A 22,105-nucleotide genomic window follows, 5' to 3' on the forward strand; every position below is an offset into this window, starting at 1 on the left:
ACCAGTTACCCTGCATGTCTTTGGACTGTGGGAGGAGGCCTGTGAATATAATGAGTTATAATTAATCCACTGTATAACATCTATATGGCAGTACACAGTTAGACGCAAAGTTCCCATCTGAGCACCATGATCCATAACCCCAATCAGCCACATTGTTGCAAAAAGTGACAGGCCATGATTACAGTTGAACTGCATGATTACACCTTCTAGAGGACGTGGAGCAAAAAAGCCTGAAGTTGAATCTAATTGGATACGACAGGCGTTTGGCCGCACATCTCAGCTGGATTTGTCATTAACATCTTACACAGCTGTGCATCCTGTCAAATATCCTTCCCCTCTGTCTCCTAGGATGTCTCAATCACACTCCACACACACATAAACACACATTGTAGCTAGATGTAAGGTCAGATATCACCCCTCTTTCTGTGTCCTAAAAGCTGAGAATATAATCATTTGAAATAAAGGTAGAAAAAAGGTTGATGCAGTAAACGTGTTTAATAGTGGACCAATGACAAGTTGTAACCACACCTCTGCAGGAGATGAGATGCCCTCCAGTGTGTGGCTGTCCCATGATAAGCAGAAGAAACTCCACAGCTTTCTGGAGCATCTGTTCAGCCAGGTGAGTCAGCGAAACATCTGTACAGATGTGACTGGTGAGAGTGATTAGCGAAAAGCCTAACAAAGCTAGCTGTCTCACTATCTGCTGTTCCGGCCGCCTGAACATTTGTTAAATTCAGTCTCTCCTGCAGATAAAGATTATTTAAAATCTTTATATATTTCATTGATCCCTGTGGAATACATTTAACTTTTTTGTTATCTTGTTATGGTTTAAGGTCAGTTACTGTGTTGCATAATCATATTGTGTGGTAGATTGTAAATGGCAATCTGGGCAAGGGAATCTTTTCAAAGCCAAAACGGTTCATATCTCATGTGCAACTTTAAAGGGCAGATATTTATTTAGATTTTAGAGTTGTTGTTTTTCTTGTTTCGTGCTGAGGAAATGAAAATCGTGCCAGCCTTAAGCTGACCGGTGACCTTTCTTTGGAGCAAAGGTTGACCATATCTGACCATGAGACGGTTTATGAGGATGTCTCCATCGGCAGTGGAAAAGCAAAAGAACTACGCTTTGCTGTCTCTGCACTTTTGAGCTGCTTCCTGTCATTTGTTTTATTGTAGAGCAGTTTCCCGAGCTTTGTTTACATACTGCATAGCAAATTGTATTCACTGGGGCTCTGAGGGATTGTGTGTGTGCGAGTGTTGGAGAGTGAGCGAGAGACGCAGGTGTTGGTTATGTTTGGCCAGCAGTTGTTGCTTCCCTGCACACACTTTTGATCTCATCTTAGTGGGAAACTGTATCATGTGAAGTGCACCAGCTTGACCTTTGTGCTTTTCTTCAGGTGGACTCAATCACCAGCATGCTGAGAGGAGCAGTGGTGGCCCGGGCGTTTGAGCAGACCAAGTGCTTCACACCTGGTAGAGGATTACAAGGTAAAGCGCCGGGACTGTGATGTGCTCATTTCTCAGCATCTTTTTACCACACCTCATTACACAGTAGTCACACCATCTGAGCAAGAAATGTAAAAGTTAGTCTCTGTGTTTCATTTTCATTGCAGTACGTCTCAGTATATGTTTCCTGCGAGGAATGTTTTTGTTATGGTGCAGCTCTGCTTCCTGGGCCTTGCTGGGCTGCACAGTGGGCCTGAGCGAAAAAAGATAATATTGGAGCTACTCCCAACCAGCACCGACACTGAGAGAAAACAGAGCACATGCTGAAAATGTCGCAGCCGCCTGCACACTGGGGCTGCAACTTCCTGTTGTGTAATGTGTGTGTGAGCACAGATGTGATTGTATAGACGTGGGGAAAGTATAGTAGGTGGATTCCAGCTCCTAAAAAAAAAAAGGTTCCCATCTATTTTTTCCCTCTCTACATTTGCCCCTCCTCCTTCGACTATCGCAGTGCCCTTCACTCTGAAGCACTTCGTAGTGTTGAAACAGCTCCACTTAGTTACACACTCATCTCCACTTCACGGTTATTGTAGTGCTTCTTACCAGTCAATGGAAAATGTGACCCTGTGACAGCTCTTGTGCTTGTGCATTATCTGATTATTTTGTTTTTTACCATGTGCTTATGTGCCACCTAATCTCATGTTGGCCTTGGTGTTTCACCGCAGCTCTATTGTTACATGTTATCTCCCACAGGAAAATGTAGGAAATGTTACTGGAAGGGGCTAAATTTATCCTTATCATTTCCCACTGCAAATTTAAACTAACTTACAGTGCGCCCTTATGAACTGCCCAACTTTGTTCAGATGACTCAGCCCTTTTTGAAGATTAGATAGAAGAAGAAAAGCAACAATTGTTGTCTTTCTTCTTTCTGTAAGTGGTGCAGACAGGCTTCCCAGACCTTGCAAAAATTATAACTGTATCTTTTGTACCCTGGTGGTCTTTGTACAACTATATAAGGCATTAATAAGCTCTGATGCTTATTTTGTATTCTCCAATGTGACTTTAGTGAAGAGTGGTGAGCACTAAATGCAGAGGAGCAGATTAATATGTATATTTTCATATGTGCATCTTCCAAACACCCCGACCCAACTGGCACACACCCCCCCTCTCATCTCAGGCTGTCTTCAAGTGAGCCCAGATATGCTTGAACTGAAAATAGGTCTGCTTGTGTTTTGTGTGTGTTTGTGTGTGTGTGTGTGTGTGTGTGTGTATGTGTGCATAAATGCCCTCAGGAGGGACGTGAAGGCCTTGATCAGAGCTGATCCATCTCCACTCCAGTAATGTGTGTGGTTGATAACAGAGCAAATAGGATTATCTAACAAGTGGAGCATTCCTGCATCTGATCTCTCACTCACTCCATCGCCCTCAGACACACACACTCTCTCACACACACACACACACACACACACACACACACACACACTCAAGCCCCCCTCTGTTAAACAGCCACGATTCTATCACAGATCTCTTCTTTTGGCTCCAAAGTAAACTTCATTACGAGCCTCTCTGTCCAGTTTAAGGAGTTACATTAAATTGACAGACTTTTGCACTGCGAGGATGAGAAAGATTAAACCGTAGGCGGTCTAAAACTGGCGGTCTGCGGGATGCACTAATAAAATTGGAGGTTTCTGGGTCTGTCTGACCTATAATTTTTAACTTTTCAAACAGAGCAATGGACAGAAAGAGAGTGAGACCAATGTGAAGAAGAACAAAGAATGGAAAATGAATGATGGAGATGGTTTTAGAGGAAAAAAAAGAAGATCAGCAAAGCATAGAAAGATGCAGATTGTTATAATTTATTAAAATCCATCTTCCTTTTAATTATATCCTTTGCGGAAATATTTCTTCTGACTAAATAATCAATCCAGTAAATAATTTAAGTGTGTTGTACTTCTAAAGGGTTTGATGTGCTCTAACCACTTTATTACAGTAACGAAGATTTTATGACGGCAATAAACATCTGTGAAGAGAGCTGACTTGAGTCGAGGAGAAATAGAGCTGGAGAAGAAGAGATAAGGCAGAGACAAACATTGTATTCGGAGGATGAAGATGATTAAGGAAGATTAATAAGAGGAGGCTTGAAATAATGAGATCTTTTCTCTCTGTCTTCATGTTTTAATAATACAAGAGATGGATAAAAGGCAGTCGAATAAATCCACTTTCTCCATGCGCACATTGTGCCTCACAGTCGACACACATACACCTCTGCACGGCCTCTAATTCTCTGCCTGTGTGTGTTTCTGTCAGAGTTTCAGCAGGAGATGGATCCCAAGGTGAACTGCACCAAAAAGCTGCGTCTCCATGTCAAGCAGGATCCCTGGAACCTTCCCAGCAGCGTTCAGACCCTCACACAAACCATCGCTAAATATGTTGAGGGTGAGTGCATACCTGAACTGGTCCGAATATGGTTTAAGTTTAACTTTGGTGTTTTTCAACCTGGACCCAATTTCCCCATGTTTTTGTGTATAAGTGACCAATGGGAACAACACATTTGGGGCTGCAGTGTGAGTGCTTAGGGCATGTTTGCACTATCACTTAACATCCACTAAACGTGGTTGTTTTTGCCACTGACGGGTTGAGTCAGATTGTTATTAAAAGTGTCTGAAAATATTGTGGAAATGATCCCTACAGAGATAGACCTTTACTTTAAAGAGTAAAATTCTTTTTGTTTAATCAGAAACAGCCCTGAAATCACCACACTCACCACACTCCATAGAAATAAATGGTAATTTTAGTATGTGTAGAGCCAGCATATTTTCCATATCTAACTGGGTGAATTAAGGGTTTATTTCAACTTAACAAGTATTGGTGATTACTCTCAGTTGAATGAACAGCAGAAAGACAAGTTTTTTAAATGGAGTCTGGTGGCTTTGGCAAGAGGGTTTTCGGGTCTGTTTCTAGTTTAACAAAAAGGATTTTACTCTTTAACAAAAAGGTTGATGACATTTTTGTCAAAGACTAAGATTGTTTTTGTTCAACCAGAAACAGCCCAAAATTGCTATCACCAAACCCACCAGGCTTCATTTAAATAAACAGCAATTTTATCATTGTAAAACATACCTCATTCAAAGTCGACAGAATCAAAATAAAGTCACAAACGTTGTCCTGGTTCTTCTTTCTGCTGTTCCAACAATCAACGACTCAGGTTTGGTTTAAATAAACCCTTAATTTACCCAGTTAGATGTGAAAATATGCTGACTTTATACACACTAAAATCACTGTTTATTTGAAAGGAGTCTGGTGGCTTTGGCGATAAATATTTCGAGCCCGTCCCTGGTTAAACAATAAGGACTCTAATCTTTGAAAAAAGGTCTATCTCTGTCGGGATCCTTTCCCTAATGTTGTCAGGAACTTTGAATAATAATCTGAGCCAGTCAGTGGCAAAAGGAAACACTTTCAGTGGACGTACATTGACGTTTCAAACATACTCTCTGTGTTACATTGCAGCCTGTTTCGACGGCGCCGTTGACAGCGCTCTCACTCTACTGGATCCGTTATAGAAATTATTGTTCCCATTAGTCAAAATAATGAAGTTATCCTTTAGCACACACACACTGCTCTTACAGTGTTTGGGGCCTTAGACACACAGCCACATATAGTATTTATAATGGAAAGGAATTCTGGGCTTGGGAGGTAATGTACATTAAATTGACCAATCCTCCAGTGTGCCTCATCATGTTTATTGGATGCAGTAATAGCCCCTGTTTCAGTTGTGTGGGTACAAGCAGTCCCAGACCACTAACTGCTGTTTTTAAACTTTAAACCTAAAAGCATCCTGGGATACATAAATCGGGGCCACATTGTTGAAGCTGAAAACTAACAAGTTAAACATCCAAAGAGCCGCACTATTTGAGTTTCCCTTGATTTTTTTTTTTATCTAGATAGGCAGTTCAGCCTCATTAATTCCCAACGGGAGTGTGTGGTTTTGTGTTTGTTAGCACACGGATTAAACACACAGACACAAATGTACATACAGACACGCCCCAGGCAAACACAGTGAGCTACAAACTGCCCCGACCCGAGGCCCGGCCACATGACACTCCTGGGAAAGGTGAGCTGGCGGTCACCACTGAGAAAGTACAAATAAGCAGAGTTAATATTAATACGCAGCTTGGCCTGTGTTCACCACATTTTTTTTATTTTTTTATTTTTTTTATACCTCTCCCCATGATGGCTTTTTCATGCAGCGCAGCGTCCTGCCAAGATTCCCGCGGCTCTGATATGACTATAAACAAATGCGGATTTATGTTATTATCTTTGCCTGTGGCTGGTTTTTATGATGCAGTGGGTTTTTTTCTTATATGTGAAGATAAACAGCCGTGGAGCTGGGACTGAGCAGAAGACTCATACAGCTCCGGCCTATTTATGACTTTAAAGGGTTGAGTTTATAGTATAGGTCATACTATTGCAGTGGAGGAGAAAGGCTCTTTGGGAGTTGATGTAAGATTGTTCACTGCCTCACTGGATTGCTTTTATTTGTTTCCTTCAGAGGTGAAGACACGGCTGCTCTTGGTGCTACTACAGTACACAGGTTTGTCTCACTCTCCTCCTGCATTAGAACAGAAATACAGAAAACAATAGAGGCTTAAACTTTAAATGTTAATGCATTGTGCACATAAATAATAAATAAATAAACCGCACCCTTCAGACACAGCATCCTCTCCTCGTAACCTAAACTGTGAGCTCCATTCAAGTAACAGTGAAGAAAGAAACAAGGGAGAAAACTGGAAAATGCAAGCGAGGAATGGAAATCAGAATCATACACTCAGACAGAGAGAGTTTTACAAACAAAACAGGAAGGTGAGAACTGAACAGTTCAGAAGCAAATGACGTAAACATCTGCAATAATCCTAGAGCATAATAAAAGCACAAAGGTAGAGTTGGAGCTCTGCAACTTTCTTAAAATGGCCAGCTATCAATTTCCTAAAGCCACATCTGGATAGATTTTTGTATGAGGATGCATTTTTTCTTACTGAAAAATAAAAAAGTAACCCTTAGCATACAGTGAATCCACCCTCTGCCTGTGTGAACTTATATATTGTCCCTACAGAGTGCTGCAGGGATGACATTTTACTGTAGGGCAGCGCGGAAGTTTACATCACTCTGGTTTCCTTGTCAAAATAGCCTATGGGATTTTTCCATTGGATTTTGGATTACTGCAGGAAATAAGCTCTGTGGTAAACAAGAGGTTATGATACTTGCACATTTTGTGTTTTCTAGCAAGATAATCTTCAAAAACCAACACCGCTTTTAGGGTTTTTGAAGTGTTTAGTGTGTAAAATGCGAATGTCAGGCTAAAAAATGGACCACACCACTGTCACATGACTTAGGGTGTTTTCACACTCAGCCCTCTAAATGGACTCAAAAAAGTGACTCAGCATTTTTTGCACAAATGTGAACACTCCACTCCCCTCCCCTCTGAAGCGAACCATGTTTTCGGTTTACTTCAAGTTCTCTAGATCACATACTGTTGCACTGGGATGCTTGAAAAAACAGACAAACCCACATCGGCCTGTAACACTAGCTAGGACACAGGATGAGGAGTAGTTTGGTCCACGGAAGATACTTCAAGTCTTCAGATGTGGAGTGTAGAATACTTAAAACGGCAACAGTCTAAGGTACACAGGAACCTCAGATTTTAACTTCATCTGAAAGAGAGGGGCTTCATAACCGCACTGCAGTTCCACGTCAAAGGGTAGGGTTATAGTGTGACCAGAGAGAGAACTGAGTCCCTTTTCTGTAGATCCACTTTTTGGTCCACTTTAAGAGGACTTAGTTTGGTTTGTTTAAAAAGGACTGTATGAAAACACCCCTAATGTCACCACCACAATAAGGCTGTAAAGCCGTGTTTGGCGTGATGAGACTCTCTAGTCTCTTTTAGCCACTTTGTAGCAACATAGAAGCTTCAAAGTTCAAGAGGGGGGTATTTAATGACGTATTTTATGTTGTAGTACAAAACATGAAAGTCTTCTAATGTTGTATTAACCACTGACCTTATTTCCGGCATCTAACTAGAAAAACATCAGGAAAAAAAAACCTTGACTTGAGATGAAAAGACCTTTCCTGGAGCACTCATTTCTGCTGAGCCTGTTTTGTTACTCTATTCTTTTTTTTTTTTTTTCAGTTTTTTTTTTTAATCTTCTGTTCATGTTCTTTTTCATAAAAAAACAACAACAACTGAACAAAGTAAATGAAAATGTAGCGCCAACAACTTAGACTTCAACAGCACCAGTTCAGTAGATACTATTAAAACAGCAGTGCTGAACTCTTGAGAGAAACTGTTGATAAGATGAGGTGTTTTGATCCTTTACACACCTTCAGGAACTTTGATTTAATAAGAAAAAGTAGAGAGAGGTAGATTTCTTTTTCTGAGTCCATGGTGGGCTTGGTTAATAGTGTCAAAGAGTTTGCAGCCGTGCCTTATGACACATTATTCATTTCTGAGGGGTTCATGAACTCATTTTTAACTCGGTGGATTGCAGAACTTTTTCAGGGGGCCTATTTCTCAGGAAATTATGGCAGCAATTATTTTCCACTCGGGCACACCTGTCATTTGCTCTCGTTTTTTTCCTGATACAATATTTAATACCTGGGAGATTTTTGGGAAGGGAGAAAAAAAAAGCAGTCAAGGCTTTTTGTCACCTTAGTGAAAGCTTGCCACAGCGTAGTCAGATCATGAAAGTCTGTTTAATTATCATAACAAACTCATGCTATCACTTCTTTTCTTTTAACCTCTTACCTTTACACCTCACATCTCTTTTTTTATCTTCACTGACTCAATTTTGTACAAATTTCCTTTTATTCTTCTCGCTTACTTTTACTGTTTTTACTTTTTTAAACATGGGTTTCCTCTCAGCCTCATGTTCTCTTTGTTGTCCCTCCAGACTCAGAGATCCAGTTGCGTCGAGACATGGTGTTCTGTCAGTCTCTAGTTGCAGCTGTGTGTGCCTTCTCGGAGCACCTACTGGCTGTCCTCAACCAGGTAAATGACACATATGTCTTGTCTGGAATTGGAAATTAAAAACATGACCAAACAGTGACATACAGAAATGCAGTAAACAGCATCATCCTACATAACAGCAAGAAATATTTGCCTCAGCTCACTGCCTAGCTTGTTTGTGTCCACTCTCAGTTTCACAATGTAGGCAGGGAACTGGACCAAGACAGCTCGGACCCTCAGGACCTTCAGGAGGCCCAGGAAGCCAGTCGCCGTTGGCTGGAACAGATCGCCAGCGCTGGGCTGCTCCTCCACTTCCAGTCCCTTCTCTCCCCCAATCTGGTGAGCAGCAGACGAGCCTCAGCTCTCAGTTAATCTTCTTTAACAGACACTCGAAAAACTGGACTCACTGTCTGTATACTCTCATAATCATATGGATATGTAAACTGGCCGATGCCGTAGTTGTGCACAGACAAAATACCACCACTTTCATCCAACTGCACATATATTTGCATTGCAGACATTTTAGATTTGACCTAAATTAAGTCTTTGATTGGCACAGTGGTGCAGTGGTTAGCATTGTCGCCTCACAGCAGGAGGGTTCCTGGTTCGAACCCAGGGTGGGGGGTTTGCATGTTCTACCCGTGTCAGTGTGGGTTTTCTCCGGGTACTCCAGCTTCCTCCCACAGTCCAAAGACAAGCAGGTTAATTGGTGACTCTAAATTGTCTGTAGGTGTGAATGTGAGTGTGAATGGTTGTCTGTCTCTATGTGTCAGCCCTGTGATAGTCTGGCGACCTGTCCAGGGTGTACCCCACCTCTCGCCCAGTGTCAGCTGGGATAGGCTCCAGCCCCCCTGCGACCCTCAACAGGATAGGTGGTTCCAGAAGATAAATGAGTAACTCTTTTGTAACATATTTTCCTTCTGAACCCTCCAATATGCTCACATTCTGATATAAAACCAAAAACAAACAGTATAACAAACAAATACAATCATACATCAAACAATATGAATCACTGGGTTACAAAAACTTGTGGGACTTGAATTATGCAACATTCAACTTTTGCTTTTCCCTTTGAGTATATGTGATTGTGAGCTATAGCTAAGCAAATAAGATGTGCGTTTTGTATTTTACCATCATCAATCAAGGTGCCACTACCAGGCTGCGTGGCAGACAGTAAAACATTCACTAGAATGTGCTGAGTTTAATACACAGTCTGCCCGCAGTGACTGTGTAGGGATGTGGTCTGAATCATTGAGGTGTGCCGCTGATTCTGCAGAGCCAGATCCGACAGCCGACCTCCCTCATGTGTTTCTCAAATAACAGTCATGTGGATAGATTGCTGTTTAGGCTGGAGCTGTGTCTAGGGATACTGTGGAAATATCCCAAACAGCCAATAACCAAAAACACACTAAATTTTGAGCTGTTAAAAACTCAGCCAGAGGATTCATTAAGGCAGCCGAAATAGTTTTACATTTTAACCCCATGTACACTTCATGTCTGAGAGAGATCTGTTGATCTGTCTCTTCATTTTTGACCTTTGAACTTCAAGTTTCAATTGATGCCTTCACCAAGTAGATACTAAGATGGCAGTCAACACCATGGCTGAGTATTTTTGCCTTGGAACTGCAGGGACAGTCTCAGAAACACGGATTCAGACAGTCAGGGTTTGTTACATCACAAACTTGAGGAACGTAAACATCACACTAAGGCAAAACAAGGAATATCAGAGAAGAACAGGGTGCTTATCTGTGCTGTAAACCAGCCTTGAAATAGCCTGAAGCATGTTACCTTCATGAGAGTTATTAATCCTCTATCTTATTTTGGAAAGAAACTTGAGACATGCTCAAGTAGTCTTTTGGCTTTGGTGTCAGGCCGCTCTGTTCTCTGCATGAATTTAAGTCAGTGCGGTGAAAAGACCATCCAGAGAGGAGTTCATTATGAGTAGCCACAGTGGATCGCTAAAATTGAGCTCAGCACACACTGTGACCTCATCGAGGTCCATTAACCTTTCCCGTCAAGGTTTTTTTAAATATTTTTAAAGTTGTCTCCGACCCTGTTAGCTAAAGGGTTGTAATATATTCTTTCAAAGTAGTTATTTCCTCATGGTTTAATTTATACACTTTGCATCATCAACCACATAGAAAAACATTTTTTTATTGGATGAGGTACTTCAATTTAGTTTCTATTTCTGCCGTCTTTCTCTGGGAATTAGAAACACAGGAAGTGTTTTAAAAGTGTATTTTGGATGACCGTTTATTTAGGTTAGACAAGTGCGCGGCTGACGTCAGGTCCCCAGAAATGATGTTTTCCTCTTTTCCCTCCTGGGCTGACGTCTCTGTCTTTCTCCCTGTCGCCCCCTTTTCCTTTATTTCTCGAGACATTTCTCTTTCAAGTGTCCCTGTGGAGCAAAACAGGGTCTCAGTACCTGCAGGTGATTCCAGCGAAATCTCAGCACGCTCCTTTTTAGGGCATCACATGAAAGGCAGCATGAGTCAAACTGGGGATGCTGTGGGTGTGTGCCTCTGTGTTAGGGTTTTTGTGTATACTGAATGCGTGTGTGTCGGGGGGGAGTGTATTTATGCGAGGCGCTTTGAGATAAACTTGCCCACACATGGCAGGCACTGCTTGGCAGGGTGATGGGTACCCCTCCGTCACATGTTGGGCCATCTCGAATGTGTCTTTAGAAAAAGGACCTAATCCTCTTTCACCGCTGCTCTGTTTATCCCTCTGCATGTGGTGGATGAAGAGGAGCGGAGAGAGAAAGAAGAAAGAGAAGGGGGAAGGGGCGGTGACAGAGGAGTGCAGAGTGTCACAATCCCAAATATTGGAGCCGCTATCGCTGTGGCCACAAGCAGATGTGCTTGTTTGTGTGTGAGGATGCTGAGTGCATGTTTGAAAAGGAAACACACATTCAGAGACATAAACAAACAAGCTAAAGCAAACAGTAAAACAGACAGACGTACGCTTACACACATTGTCATACATACAACACAAGCTGACGCCTCAGATCAGCATCTCGTCACACAGTCAGAAAAGTTTCTTGTACGATGCTATCCTCTGTGCCTTTTTTTCTTAAAGGGACAGTTGACTCAAAAATCAAAATACACGTTTTTCCTCATACCTGTAGTGCTAGCTAGTGTTAGATTGCTCAGTGGTGCTAGGTGAGCTAAAAGTAGGTGCACACTTATATCATGATAAAACATTTTTTTTAATCATGTTAATCGCATGCTGCTATTTTCGCTGCCACCCGCTTTCAGGGGCAATAGATGACTAAGTTTTAATGCTGAAGTGATGATCAAGGTATCATATGAAACTAGAAGACCTAAGGAATCCCGTTGCAACCGTGTTATGCTAGCTAAATAACACTTCAAAGTTAGGCTAAATTTTGGTGAGAGAAAAACAGCATGGCCATTTTCACAGAGGTGCCTTGACCTCTCATGTCAATATATCTGAATGAAAATGAGTTCTGTGGTTACCCATAAGCCTCCCCTTTACAGACATGTCAATTTTATGTTAATCCCATACAGTTTTGGCACAAACTATGCACTTTATTACATGCAGAATTTATTGCAGATTTATGACTAGAATAACTTGACGAACAGTGCTGAGCTACATCTCAAATTAATCTTCAGGTTTCCAGCTTTCAGGTGATACATACCACTTATATATAGCATCTACTGTTGACCTGCTATCTCACACAAAAGACAAAAATGGGTCTACAGTATGAGGGTCTCAGGGGGTTAATTGCTTGCTGCTATTTTATCTTTCGAACAACACTGTAGTAGCAGTGCAGCACTGACTTGAAATAAATAAATCTAGATGTCAAGATCACAAAGTAAATTTCTTTGCATTCAATTTATTCCCAATCAAACACTGGTAAGAATTGCTTCACATACTTTATACAGACTTCAAAACTGTTTTGAAATGCAAAGTTATGGAATTTTAAACCTGCAAAAAAAAAGTGTGATTTATCACTATTAACTGTTGAAATTCACTAATACATTGCAATTGGAAATATGAATTATTTGACTGCCCTGTCTCATTGTATTCAAGAGAAGGCAGACATCTCTACAGCAGATATCTCCAACTCTCTGCAACTCACACCAAAACAATCTTGATCAATGAACAGCACTGCAGGTAAAAGGAAAAATATGCATGTTTGACTTGAGGTACTTTACTGGCTTTGTTCTTGGTATTATTCCCATGTTATGTTATTGAATACAATTGTGCATATAAGCTGTGGATGGGGCCTTTCTGCATCTCTTCAGATATGTTCTAATTTAAAAAGGGACATACAAGGTCGTCATAAAATTAAAGTGACACTGGTGGTTTGTTCACAAGAAAATATATCACTCAAGAAAAATCCATAATCTGTAGTCACCACCTGCCCCCAAGCTGACACATGAAACACACTCATGAACGCAAACTCAGCCAGCTTTAGTTAAAAAATGGTAGAAGACTATATGACCCTTCTAAAGGTGGTTATCAAGGATTAATGCCGGGCCTTTAGATCATCAGTAAGAGGCTGCCTGGTCTTCTTTAACCTTACTCCTTCAAGGTGCAGGGTATTGATCAGCTCATTAAACCACAGCTTGACTGTGGGAACCTCCTTTTCCTTCAAAACATTTTTTTTATTGTGATTAAGCTATGAGAAGAGGCTATTTTGCATGATTCATACTTTTAATTTTACTACTCACAAACATGGGCGACCGTGAGCTGCAGAACAGCTTTAGTGCTCTTTGGCACAGGCTGTATGAGTCTCTGTTCTCCCAAAAGATATTAGTTTTTCTCCGAAATCTCCCATGATGTTCACTTGGCTTAGTGGCTCAACATTCACATCATTTTCATAGTCCATTCTACTATTCTGAGACCCCTTATGCCCTGTATGGACTTGTCTGCATTATGTCCGTACACTCATTTCTTTCATGTTTTTGCGCTCCTATAACATTGTCAGACTCACGATGGGTAGTTGACAAAGAGAAGCATCAAAATGGATGCAGCAGAACCAGAGGTCTTGTCTTTGTAACTCAATGCTTTCCTCTTCCTTGCCAGTACCTGTCCTACATTACCCACAATGCAACTTGACCACCCACAGTTAAGTTGGAGGTTCAGGGGTGCTATACCAACAGCAGCTTCTATAGTTGAAACAGGGCTCCTTGCTCATAATCCAACAGCATGCGGCCAAGTTCACTTTTCAGCTCAAGGACAGAAACTTGTCCAATAGATTTGAAGAGGCATCACTTCACACATCTCTCTCTGGAGCCACAAAAGGCTTTATACGACCTTCTCACAAATGCAATACTACCCCCCAAGAGTTCTCCTTTAATTTGTCATCTGTGTGTATCTACTTTTACTACGGAAATGATCTGAATACTTCCTCCTCCACTACTTTCTCACGAGTATGCTGTCTTTCTCTCTTCAGACTGACGAGCAGGCCATGTTGGAGGACACTCAGGTGGCTCTAATTGACCTGGAGAAGGTTACGTTCTACTTCCAGCAGTTTGAAGGGGAGCCGCTGGTGGCCAGTATGTACACAGACTTTTATCTTACATTTGACTTGCTTTTTTGAAAACATTATAGTCTCATTGTTCCTACTGTGTTCTACGAAAATGAGATTGAGCTTTAATTTTGCCTCCTCTCCTCTCCTCTCCTCTTGCAGATATGCCCATGTCATATCAGGTGGAGGGCACCCGTCAGGCCTTGAAAGTTTGCTTCCACCTTGAGAGTTTCTACTTCTCCCAGTTGCCTCACAGGCTGAAAAACGGAGGAGGCATCAAAATCTACCCTGTGCTCTTCACACAAGGTATAGTGAGCCTGGTTAGGGAACTTTAAGTCAGCAGGTTGTGCAGAGATGAAAGGCACTTTACAGATGATTGAAAACACCGGCAGGTAGATGCACAGTATATGCAGTGGCTTTTTCACTTTATTTTTCACTTTTTTGTTTTATCCCTTTCTAGCGCTGGAGAGTATGGAGGGTTACTACTACAGAGACAATGTGTCAGTGGAGGAATACCAGGCCCAAATCAATGCTGCCTCGTTGGATAAGGTTAAACAGTACTACAAAAGACTGAGGTACGTTACACAAGACGCACACTTTGAAACTACATATCCTGTGTGATCTGGCAGTTTTTCAGATCTAATATAAATCAAGACGACCTGTTCAGTCGGGCTTGACTCTCAACACCCAGCAGGGCCTCAAGGTGATTGGCTGAGAGCAACACAGCGGGAGTGTTTTATGATTGGTTGCGAACACTCGCAGCAGGGGCGGCGGTGATTGGATGAGAGTGCCCAGCGTGTCACCAGCGCTGATGTAGTGCTTCTGTGCAGCTGCTGCACTCAGTTACCTCACACCCCATTGGTTTGCTGCACACCCGAGACCTTCTGTGATTGGCCAGGCGTGGATAATTTAATGAGGTGGAAACAGATACGAAGACACAGACACTTCTGGGAGTTGAAAATAAGGGCCTGACTTTATTTAATCTCCTGAATGTGTGAGTGAGTGTCAGACCTATATAGTATGCAGTCTGAATATCAATGCAGTCTCATATTAGATGCCACCTTGTTTATTCCAGTGACTAAGAATCACATTTAAACCAGCTGTGTATAAAATGATGCGAGTGCCTGTGAATGCACAAGGCACATTAAGAATTCATAATGAGAAAATCTAAGAGACTGTGTAATTTAGACACAAGATGTGGCTTTTATGAAATGTCCTATGCTGGTGGAAGTGCAGAAAGATCTACAGCTTACACCTGATCCTCTTGAAGTCTGATAATTGGACTCTCTGTTATCATAGAGAGAAGCTCTCTATTTGACTATATGTTTGCCAGTTCAGCTCAGTTACCAATGAACTATAGTGATATCACGATTAAACAGTATGGACTGATAGCATCTTGGTTAAAGGGGACCTGTAATGCCTTTCCAGATTTTGTGTCTTACATGTAGAGTTACAATGTTGGCTGTTCATATTAAACATGGCCAAAGATTCAAATAATGAGGGTATGAGGTATGTTAAACTAATCCCTGTGACCAAAAACCTCTGGCTTTAGACCATTCTGAATACTTTTTTTCTGATGTTTTTTTCTCTACAGTATGACATCATAGTGCGCTGGATTTCTTTATAGACCCATTTAGGCCTGACATCACAATAATGTCACTTTATTAGCTGGAGGCAAAACATGACTGTCCACCACAGGGCTGTAAGTTACATAGGAGTCTTAAAATGTCCTCTTGTTGTGTTATTGAGAGCCAGAATAGAAGGAGTCATGGCTCAAACTAATGCTATACTGAAATGAGAGCCCTGCTGGTCAAGGAAATAGAACATTGTATTTCTATATGAATTTAAAAAATGGTTAAATTAATCACACATTCACTCCATTTGGTGCTTTGCTGCTCCGCTTCCCTATACAGAGTGCCTAAAGTGCGCTTTGCCACTCTGAGAGTGCCGTGCTCTAGATAACCGAATGGTATATTCCAGCAGCGCTACGAATTTGCAACGGTCCAGTTTGTGCCAGAATGCGCTCCAGCACTCAGAGTATTTCTGAATGCAACACTCGCATCATCTTCCTCCATTATCTAAAACAAGCCAACAGAACTCGCTAGCTAGCGCTAGCCACTGTCTGTGGAGAATTGTTTTGCCTCCAGCTAAGCCCCGCCCACCAAAAATGTCATACCGTTTACTAACAATAAAAGGGTCTGTACGATCATCTGCTCCAGTGTTTACAGTACGTTACCTACACTGCTAAATAGGACTACATGCTAATGTCAATGAAGCATATAAACCTGGTTGCCAATATTTTAAATTTCTCCCAGATTTCGGATACATGTGAAGTTAAGTTTAGAAGCTTTTATTGGTGATTTTTTATGGTAAAAAGTGCTGCTACAAACTACACCCACCACCAACTCACTAAGGCAATGGTTATTTGGACCGTGCTACAGTGTAGCATTGTAGTAAATACGTATGAGGCCAAACATAGCAATAATCCACTTTAATCATTTACTTTATTCATATGAAGACGTGATTTACCTTTTAACTAACGAGATGTAACCCTTACCTTTACCTCTCCTTAACTGCCTTTTTGAATATTTTAACAATTTATAGCTGGCTAAATGCTAACTTAGCATTTTCTTTGGGGCTTCTTTTTCCAGGCCAAGAAGCAAAGGGGACTGATCATGTAGGCATGGTGGGCGAGTCATGTGGCTGGTTGGCGACTTATGTAGCAGCTCCAGCTGCAGCTTTACCGACTCATGCAGAGGCATCAAGATATTGAAAACCAGTCAGAGCAGACTGGGCTTTTTTGGGAGGAATGCTTAAAGAGACAGCTGCTAAAATGGACAGCTCAGGAGGAGGGTGAACACAGGTGTTCCAGCACAGACCAGAAGAATAAAGTGTTTTTGAACATGAAAGCGTGTAAACGTGTTTCAGTAGAAACCTTAGATACAAGTATAAAATGACCATATTACACCCTCTTTAGTAATGACACTCCTGGAGAGCAGCTTGAAGCCTGACCAGAGTGCACCCACTCATTGAAAACCGAGGAGGGCGACTGGTCGACACGTTGGCTTCGACTAAACATCTGCTGCTGATTGTGTGGATAATTAAACAGAGCAGAGCTCACAGCAAAACTCCATCTTGTTATTTAGGGACAATCTGCTTTGGGGGGCTGAATGATTTACAGCTTGAGCAGTCATGTGTTACATCAGTGCTGATCCTCCACAACAAAACATTAATTTACTGGGATTGCTTTCCGCTGAGAGTTTTTAATTTGTTCGTAGTGTTTTGTTCGACGAGTGAAAAGAATTTTGAGCATTAATTTCTGTGAGTGTCAGATTTCCCAAAGCGCAGTTATGGATACCAAATTGTGCTGGGTCATTTAATCTCTTTCGTGCATCAGTCCTTCTATCTCTTTGTGTAATGATATTGTCTGCCAGATCTTCTGGGACTCCACAACCGTTTAATAGAGGAGTATTGCCTTTTCGGGGTATCTCTTTCATTTTATTGAGTCCTTGTTTGCAGACTGCCGTTAAGACTTCATGATCAATCTCTGAAATGTTACAGTTCTAATTGAAATACCACAGGGAGACATATTAAGTGCAGAAATGTGTTAGAGCACCTGCAGCACCTTTTAACCTCAAATTATTTTCATAAATTTATATGTAGCTTTATTATTAAAACTGTACATGCAGGACCATACTTGAATTCAGCCACGTGATTCAGAATAGCCTGTGTTTTTGTATGTGTGCCCATGTACCGTATTTTAGTCTGACCTGTACAGAAAGAGCCTAATTGAATCGACAGCAGAGGCTCCAGCAGTAACATGGAGCAGATGTGGGCTGACAGGCGAGTGAGTGAGGCTGGTGATTCTGGGGGCTGGGTAGGGATGTGCATAAGCAGTGTGCTTGAAAACCTCAACTGGAGTGAAACTGGTAGAGACTCTACTCAAGCACTCAATCTCCTTTTCAGAACAACCTGTCATAAGCCAAAACTGCACATCATTTCAGTCCAAATACAATCAGATGTCTGAGCTCTCGAGACCCCGGCCTCCTGCTGTGTGTATACTGTTGTACAGCGGGTGTATCAGTTGGTGTTGAGTTGACATATGAAAGGCTCCAGAGTGCGACCAGAAACCTGTCAAGTGCGACTGAACATTTTCATTGGTCACACTGGTGCGCCTGACTTTTAGCAGGTTTGTCTCTGTGTGTATGTGTGTAGCATTTTTCCCCACCTGCATTCTGCAAAGACCTGCCCCTTCTCTGCCTCTGATTGGCTCTGACTCTTATATTCTTTTTTACTGAATGCGGGAATGTGTTTATGGTTGAATCCTGGGACTGTACTACTCCTCGAGCGGCATCACAGTCTTAAAACATATCGGTACTATTGATCGTTTATTCAACAATACAACTTCTGCAGTGCCTGTTACATCGGCAGAGGTACCCACTCCACCCCTCGTAAAATGCCTAATCCTCACCCAACATCTTTAGCGCAGTGTTGCAGTCAAGACCACCTAAACGAAGACCAAGTCATGACCAAGACCAGACCAGTACAGGTCCTACACTGCAGGACAAATTTAGGATTAAATGTGGAATATGCAAACCAAAACCAACTGGATTTGAAAGATCCACATTCCCATAAAACTCCCATAGAAATAAATCAAGATTCCTCTTCATTCGTCTCTTTATTTGCTACATATCTACTGTATATGTGTGTGTAGGTGCTGTATCTGATTTGTCTTCATTAAATCATCAAAATTGTAGAGGTGAATTTAATGTATGGGAATTAACCTTTGTTTCTATGGGCAAACAGTAATGGGCTGAAATGAACTTTACTGTCTCTGTTCATCGCTGCTTTAGTGATATCCCCACAGTTGTTGACTTGACCGGTCTTGACAGAGTCCTCTTTATCTGAGACCGAGACAAGACCAAGTAAAAATGCAGTTGAGTGTGAGACGAAACCGAGACTTTCAAAAAGTGGACTCGAGACCAAGACTGATCTTTAGCACTACAACACTGCTTTGACGTTAGTCAGTTACGTAATATGTAAAGAAATTACAGATATGTATGGGAACTGGGCAGCACAGTGGTGTAGTGGTTAGCATTGTCGCCTCACAGCAAGAGTGTTCCTGGTTCGAATCTAGGGTGGGGGAGCCCTTCTGTGCAGAGTTTGCATGTTCTTCTTGTGTCAGTGGGAGTTTTCTCCGGATACTCCGGCTTCCTCCCACAGTCCAAAGACAAGCAGGTTAATTGGTGAGTCTAAATTGCCCGTAGGTGTGAATGTGAGTATGAATGGTTGTCTGTCTCTATGTGTCAGCCCTGTGATAGTCTGGTGACCTGTCCAGAGTGTACCCCACCTCTTGCCCAATGTCAGCTGGGATAGGCTTCAGCACACCCTTGACCCCAATAGAAGAAGCGGTTATGGAAAATTAATGAATGGGAACTGACCAAAAGGTAGCCCAAATGTAAAAACCTTGGGCGCACCAGTGCAACCAATGTAAAAAGCTAGTCTGGAGCCCTGATGTGTACAGACCTAAGGAAAGACTCTTTACAAAAGTAAAAGTTAAGGAAATAAATTAGAGAGTGAATCCATCGTCCAAATAGTTGCTTATTAAGTTTTGTTGATGGACTTGCCGTTGACTAATTGTTTTGTGGTGTTAACCACATCACTCTCCAAGTAGTGCTTTAAATTCCACCTTGCTGCTGAGTCATTCGTGCACACATGGAATAACACAGTCAACACTAGCAAAACTTTAACAGGCAATCTACACCAGAAACACCTTCTTCACTCCCACCCAGTAGTATTTCCTTGTATCAGTGGTAGTAAAATAAATATTCCCAGATGGCTTTCAACAGTCAATGAATACAGTGTCTTTCTCTATGTAATGTTACCAGTAGTTTTCTTTTGCCGGCTGCCATGTGTCTTTCGGCTGACCACAGACCAGCCTGTGATGTCACTCCTCTCTCCATTGCAGCGTTCCAACCTCAGGCACCTCGTTATCCTTGGAGCCCGGCCACGGCAGTGTTGGGTTAAACCCACACCGTGGGCCGCAGCCAGAAGCTGACTGACACACAGAAACAGCACAGCACGCAATACTGAACTGAATGAACTGCAGGGGCCGAGACTCTTGCATGTTTTCATGTCGTCAAACACACATTAACACCTCAGACCTCTGTTTGCCTTTGGGAGCCCTGAGATATCATCTTTAGGAGCGATAATTGAAATCTCTAACTAATAACATTGCATGTGGAGAAATTGAAGTAATGATGATGAAAATTTGCATTTTCACTTATAAATGGGAGCATTGGGAACATTTATACTCAGTTAAACAGTTGCTCATTATAATGTGGAACCCTGTTGAGATGAGAAATGCTTTTCTGTGAAGACTGTGTGTGCATGTTTGTATACATGCAGAGTGCTTCATAGTGAAATTCAAAAGCAAAGAGAAACCATTGTTTTGGTCCAAAAGAAATTTTTGTTTTTGTCTTTTTCCCTCACTGATGCCTTTGCCAGCATGCGTTGTTGGCATTATACAATCTGACTCTAAGGGCTAGTGTACGATTTCCCAGCAGCCTCTCTGTCTCCAGCTTATGCTTTCCATACCCACACCAAGATACAGTATGATCCAAGCAAAGCCATAGTGCCCTGATGACGTCACTCAAGTCTTCCACAAAACATAAACTCACAGGCCAAATCACAAGCACATGGCTGGTGCCACGGGAGTCAGCGGTATGTAGAGCCAGAGCACGCACCCATGTTTTCAAGCTTTCATAAACCGTCTCAGCTGACACGTGCATTTAGGTAGAAGAGGTTTGTAACCCTGACATGTAAGAGTCAGCCATAGTCTTAGTCTTGTTTGCTTAAATCTCTTGGAAGTTTCTCATCACGCAAACAGGAAGACAAACTAATCGTCTCTTATTTTACTGTCACAAATTGTGAGCTAATTTTCCAAATGCACACAGTTGCCTCCTCTCTAGTAAGAAAGTAGCAACAACTGAAAAGGGTAGGAAAGAGCATGCTCTGAACGGAAAGCGTGTTCTGCTTAAGGACACACTGAGAGTGGAAGAGGGGAAATCGAAAGGGGAATATAGATCACCAGAGCAGGTTGGGAAGATGGAAAGGGTTTCAGGGGAGGGGATAAGGATGATAGGTTGAGGAGGAGAGTGTGCAAGCGTGTCGAAGAGGGCAGAGTGGAGAGGGGGGGAACCGGAACAGAATCTGCAAATGTATTATTCAAAGGGAGAGATTATTGCAGGCTTGTGGTTTCATCTCATTTTGCTCTTATTGACAGGAAGCTTCAAGAGGGAATTGGGGTGTCCCATTGCATGCTTCCATGCTTTCGATTCAAGGAGAACCGTACATATAGCTGCGGGAAAGAATAAAGGAAGAAGTCAGGCATGTACTGCATGTTGTCCGCTGGTGAATCATACCTAATTCGTGTCCATATATTGATGCTGCAGGTGTAACAGTAACCTGTGAGTGTGAGCAGATGTGCTAAAATCAATAACTTCTGGCACAGCTGAGACGGAACAGTTGCACTGCAGGCATTAGACTTTTCTCCCCCTAATTGAAATGCATTTGGCAGTAGTGGGGAGAGTTTGGCACTACATCACAGAGGCAGTTGTGAAACTTCCACTTCTCATGGTACACGTCCCTTTGGTAAATCGCTTGATTTATGTGGATATTAAAATTCCACTCAATCTTGACAAATGGTGTTTAATGATGGCATGGTGGCTGAAAGATAAGCAATAAACTTGGACGTATAGCACTGTCCAACAAATAGTATATTTTATTCTTACTGCAGACTTGTATTTCATACTTTGCTGGTTAAATATGCATCGGTCATCACCACAGAGCACAGCTTCGAAGTCATTTTGCACTCGCAGTATTTGCTCTCCCATCAGAGTTGGTAATTACACCACCGCAGTGCAGTCTGTCTTAATAAGTGAAAATGTTTGATGCTTATTGCAGGTCAGAGTGTCAGTTTCAACACAGTAGTCACTCACTTCCTTTATCTCTGCTGTCCGGCGGCCGGAGCAGAGATCGATCCTCTCACTCTTGTTCAGACGTGACCTGATGTTTAGAGTGCAAATGCTCTAGTTAAAGTGCTGCATGCATGACAACATGATTAATGCAAGTAGCTGATCAATTAATGGCCGCTAACACAC

The 22,105-nt window shown here is 42.0% G+C and overlaps 1 protein-coding gene across 2 annotated transcripts in view; it reads left to right on the forward strand.

Annotated features, from left to right (window-relative positions):
• prex2 (phosphatidylinositol-3,4,5-trisphosphate-dependent Rac exchange factor 2) overlaps positions 1-22,105 on the forward strand; it is a 126,020-nt gene that overhangs the window by 80,814 nt on the left and 23,101 nt on the right. The window contains exons 28-37 of one of the 2 annotated variants that reach the window (XM_049565243.1): positions 537-619; positions 1,398-1,488; positions 3,754-3,882; positions 5,996-6,037; positions 8,391-8,488; positions 8,639-8,785; positions 13,869-13,971; positions 14,106-14,249; positions 14,404-14,518; positions 16,595-16,793. In XM_049565243.1, the coding sequence (XP_049421200.1) occupies positions 537-619; positions 1,398-1,488; positions 3,754-3,882; positions 5,996-6,037; positions 8,391-8,488; positions 8,639-8,785; positions 13,869-13,971; positions 14,106-14,249; positions 14,404-14,518; positions 16,595-16,616 (974 nt within the window). In that variant the 3' untranslated portion in view covers positions 16,617-16,793. Of the gene's footprint in view, positions 1-536; positions 620-1,397; positions 1,489-3,753; positions 3,883-5,995; positions 6,038-8,390; positions 8,489-8,638; positions 8,786-13,868; positions 13,972-14,105; positions 14,250-14,403; positions 14,519-16,594; positions 16,794-22,105 lie in introns of those variants that run through there. The other variant, XM_049565244.1, reaches the window with a different exon arrangement.

The sequence above is a fragment of the Epinephelus fuscoguttatus genome, linkage group LG21 (genome assembly GCF_011397635.1).
Source record: "Epinephelus fuscoguttatus linkage group LG21, E.fuscoguttatus.final_Chr_v1".
Classification (NCBI taxonomy): Eukaryota; Metazoa; Chordata; class Actinopteri; order Perciformes; family Serranidae; genus Epinephelus; species Epinephelus fuscoguttatus.